Source organism: Sinocyclocheilus anshuiensis, unplaced genomic scaffold, assembly GCF_001515605.1.
Source record: "Sinocyclocheilus anshuiensis isolate Anshui unplaced genomic scaffold, SAMN03320099.WGS_v1.1 scaffold716, whole genome shotgun sequence".
Lineage (NCBI taxonomy): Eukaryota > Metazoa > Chordata > Actinopteri > Cypriniformes > Cyprinidae > Sinocyclocheilus > Sinocyclocheilus anshuiensis.
The window spans coordinates 257,326-262,100 of record NW_015555755.1 but is presented as its reverse complement, the minus strand read 5'-3'; the positions used below and the strand labels follow the sequence as shown (position 1 = coordinate 262,100).

Genomic DNA, 4,775 nt, shown 5'->3' with positions numbered 1-4,775 from the left:
GAGTGTGCGTGTGAGTGTGAGTGTGTGTGTGTGATTGTGTGTGTCTGTGTGTGTGTTTGTGTGTGTGTCTGTGTGTGTGAGTGTGTGTGAGAGAGTGAGTGTGTGTGAGAGAGTGTGTGTGAGTGAGAGAGAGTGTGTGAGTGAGTGTATGTTTGTGTGTATGTGTGTGTGTGTGTGTATACAGCAATGTTCAGTCACGAGGCTTACAAGCGACTAACAACAAACTACAAGTAAAACACTTGAGCGTATAGAAACGAATAAACAGACTGGAGAGGTCAGGAAACACGTCTGTGCTGCAAGGCCTCAGAATATGATGCAGATCTCTTTTCTCTGGTCTCTGAAGGTCCGTCTGGTTCCTGAACGTTTGGTTTGTTTCTTGCTTGCTTTAGTTTCTGTGGTCCTGTTTAGTTTGGACGCTCCGAACATCATAAAAACACGGAATAAAGCAGGAGGTGATCACAGTACTGGGATGTTCTTGCGCCGGCGTTCGGTGGAGTTTCTGGCCTCTGACGCTAGCGCTGGACGTGTCCGTTAGTGAGTTTAGCACGCGGGACGCAGACTCGCTCTCCGCTCTTCACGCTCTGGAACTGACTCTCTCTGGACGGCTCCATGTAGACGAGAGAACTCTTGTTCACGTGTTTCTGCAGGATCACCGTCTGACGGACACACAGGAGAGAAATACAACTCACATCACTGCGTCTGGATTTCCTGCCATATATATTGTGCTCATAAGATGAGTCGAATAGCTCTATTTGGAAAGAAGCATGCGAGGATGATTGGGGTGATCTTGTAGAGGTGTGCAAAAAGTAAACAAATAAAATTATTTTGGTTGCGAAAAAAAAAAAGATTTGTTGGGGAGTGCAAAAAAATAAATAAAATAAATAAATGAATCTTAAAAGAACATTAAAACCTTAATATAGGTTTATAAAATATATTAAAACCTTAAAAAGTGAACATGAAATCAAAACAGACTATTTTTAAAATCAATATTCCCGTTCTAACTGCAAGTGCTTCATCATCACTGATGTTAAACTAAGGAAAAGTAGTTTTTTCTCAGAAATGCGTCACATGACGAGTTTAAATGGGCTGCAAATGAAGGAGTGTTTTTTGTAATTATGATGATATATGATTCTCGTATGCTGAAATACTTCATTCCAGCTTTAACGGCTCTTATGGCGTCGTTAGTTGTTGGGTAACGAGTTCTGAGTCGCTCACCTTCTTGGGCGCGCCGTAGCAGGACATCTGAACCCAGTTCTTCCTGCAGTTCACCAGGATGGCCACCAGGAGGAAGATGAACACAGCCAGCAGGATTCCCGCCAGAACCCAGGCCGCTGATTGGTAGATGAGCGTCATCTGCGTCTGGCTCGGGACGTCCCGCGAGAGACCTTCACCATCTAGACCAGAGAGCACTGACATCAGAAACCATCGATCCTGTAATATGGCAGTATTTGCAGCGCTGTATTCCTCGTCTGATCAGATCAGATCTTCCTCGCGCTGCTGCTGTTTTCATTGGCTGCTGCGTCTCGTATTGTTCTCAGATCAGCGAGACGAACGCTAGCCAACACTTAGTAAAAATTAATCATAAAATCCTGAAAAATCCTAAAATAAAGAAATAATAAAAAAAAAACCACACTAAAAATTTATCATAAAATTGTAAAATATTGTAAAATAAAATAATTTAAAAACAAAAATAATAAAAAAACACTAAATATGAATCATAAAACACAAAAAAATCGTAAAAATGTCAGATTAAAATAATTTTAAAACACAAATAATAAAAACACGCTTACTAAAAATTGACACAAAATAAATAAAATAAATACTTAGAAAATAAATTATTGAATTAAAACACTTAAAAATAAGCATACAAATATAAAATTAAAATAAACAAATATGTTTAAAACAAAAACAAATTGAATTAAAACATTTTCAAAATTAATCACAAAAAATGTAAAATTAAATAAATAATACCAAATATAAAATACAGTATTAAAAATGTAAGTATAAAAATGTTAAATTACAATAAACAAAACATATTATTAAAATGAAAACAATACCATAAGTTAATAAATAAATAAATGTGAAATAAAAAATTTCAAATAACAAATATCAAACACTAAACATCAATCATAAAAATGTAAAACGAAAATAAATGCACAAACAACTAAAATAAATAAATCAAAATAAAACACTAAAATCGTGAAAATGTACAATTAAACAAAATAACATGGAAAATAAAGCAATTTTATTCTGATTAACAAAAATGAAACGCTTACTAAACATTAATCATTAAAATGTAAAACTAAAATAGTTTTAAAACAAAAATAAAACGCTTACTAAAAATTAAAACTGATTAAAATTAAACCAAAAAAAAAAACAATGTAAAGTTACTGAAAAAAATTATAATAAAAATCTAGCATTAAAATAAATAAACTAAATTTGCAGCACTGTATGTATTCCCTCATCTGATCAGCTGGCATCTTCCTCGCACTGTTGTGATTGGCTGCTGCGTCTCGTATTGTTGTGATCGTGTCTGTATTTACGTGTGACGCTGTGGAGCGGAGGAGCAGCCTCGGTGACGGCCGTCGACAGCATTAGCGGCGCTGACGAGCTCGTTATCTCTGCAAACACACCACATGATCGACATCATCATCATTCAGCTCATTTCTTATGGACAAAAACACAAATATCGCAGGAATGTTCGAATGCCACAGGAGCTGATTTACAAACATCAGGCCGCATATATTCTAATGCAGGGATTCCCAAACTGGGGTTTGTTAATAACAAAAATTAAATCATAAAAATATAAACTTACTAAAATTTCACAAATTACCAAAAAATGTTAAAAATAAAATAGCTAAAACACAAAAACAAGAATAAAATATTTAATCATTAATTTTATTTTAATTAGTTAAATATTAAATATTTTTGAAATCCTAGCAATCAAAACAAAACAGAAATTGAAACAAAATATAATGTAATAAAAAAATATAATAAACAGAATAAAAATATAAAAGTAAAATGAAAAAGTTTAATTATAAAAATACGTAAAATTTAAATAATTTAAAATAAAAACAAATAAATTACAAATGTAAAATAATTTTTTTAAAATACAAATAATAAAAATAAAACACTTACTAAAATGAATCACAAAAATATAAAACTAAAATAAATACATTTAAAATAAAAGCAATTAGGACAAAACACTAAAAATTTAATAATGAAAATGTAAAATTAAATAAATAATACTAAAAATAAAACACTTATTAAAAAATATATATATATATATATAAAAATGTTAAAATAAATAATTACAAAAATAAAAACAATAACAAAATATATCAGTTAATAAAAATAAATGTAAAATTAAAACAAGTACAATTTTTAAATGAAAAAAACAAACATTAATTAATAAATAATAATAATAATAATGTCAAACTTAAATTCAATCAAATTATAACATTTACTAAAAATGTTTAAAAACACTTACTAAAAATTAAATTCTAAAACAAAATTAAATGAATAATTATTTATTCCGATTATTAAATGTAGCATCTTATACTGCTCTTGCCGAGACTGTGTAATAGTAATTATACTCCACTTTTCCCCATGGTAAAATCACTGTAGAGCGACTCTGATCAGACGCTCATCAGTCTGTGCAGACACACGTACCCAGCATGCATTGCGGGCAGCACTGGCCCTTGCGCAGCACAGGGACCCTGCAGTCGGCGAGTGGACACTGCTGTGAGAAGCAGCGGACGTTCCCGTCGCGGCAGACGCAGCTGCTGCAGGCGTTGGGTTTCCACGAGTCGCCGCTGCGCAGGATTTCTCCAGCGCTGGAGACACAGAGCTCCTGAAGACTGCTGTTTACGGGACGCGGCGGCTCCAGATCGTCTTCAGTGAGCAAAAACACAAACATGAACACATAATAACTAGTGCTGTCAAAATTAGCACGCTAACGCATGCGATTCATTTTTTCAGTTTAACGCATTAAAAATATTTAACGCAGGGGTGGAGCTAGGGTCGGCCCATACCTGTCAACGTTTGGGTACCAAAATACGGGAAGGGGGGGCGGAGTCAAAAGTAACAATTTTTATATTAATTTAAACAATTATTATCAAACAATTCCTTTCATTTAGTAACATAAATATATCTTAGTGTAGGCTATATCTTTAGAGTTTTATAATTCATTATCTTCTTGTCGATCCACCAGTTCAGATTTACAACTGCGTGTTTTCTGCGTAAAAATAAGGGTCGTTTTTTGCTTTGGTCTAAACAAAGCAGAAGGGCTTATTGAAAAATGCAAATTCATTCATTGCCAGCAGGTGGCGCTTTTCGCCAGGAATACAGCCGTTTCCCCGGTAACCGCAGTAAACAAAGCAGCAAGCACCTGACTATGAAACTTGCAGCGCTCATATTTAACCAATTAAACCATAGCCTTTTGAAGTGTAAGCTATATCTCAATTCACATGTATATTTGTTTTTTTCACTGGAGCACCACCTGAGTCTTCTCCTCCCATTTCTACCAGTGATCATTGTTTTCTTCCCGCGGTTCTACCTGCGCAGATATCAATAGCATCACTGGGCTGTAAGTTGCCACGTTGAGGGGACAAATGGGTTGAAATTTCTATGCGTCGATCGTGTGAGAAAGATGCGTTACATACAAGATCTGGCCACTGGACAACCTTGGAATTTGTTGTCGTGATTATTCATATAGTGTGTGTGTGTGTGAGTGAGTGTGTGTGTGAGTGTGTGTGTGTGTGTGTGTGTGTGTG

General features: G+C 34.4%; 1 protein-coding gene across 1 annotated transcript in view; it reads right to left on the bottom strand.

Annotated features, from left to right (window-relative positions):
• Window positions 1-130: 130 nt before the first annotated feature.
• The window catches only part of LOC107673786 (cysteine-rich motor neuron 1 protein-like), a 17,165-nt gene continuing 12,520 nt past the window's right edge, over window positions 131-4,775 (bottom strand). The window contains exons 6-9 of the mRNA XM_016467575.1: window positions 3,673-3,894; window positions 2,544-2,621; window positions 1,216-1,394; window positions 131-656 (exon numbers count right to left, since the gene is read on the bottom strand). Coding sequence (XP_016323061.1) covers window positions 513-656; window positions 1,216-1,394; window positions 2,544-2,621; window positions 3,673-3,894 — 623 coding nt within the window. The 3' untranslated portion in view covers window positions 131-512. The remainder of the gene's footprint in view (window positions 657-1,215; window positions 1,395-2,543; window positions 2,622-3,672; window positions 3,895-4,775) is intronic.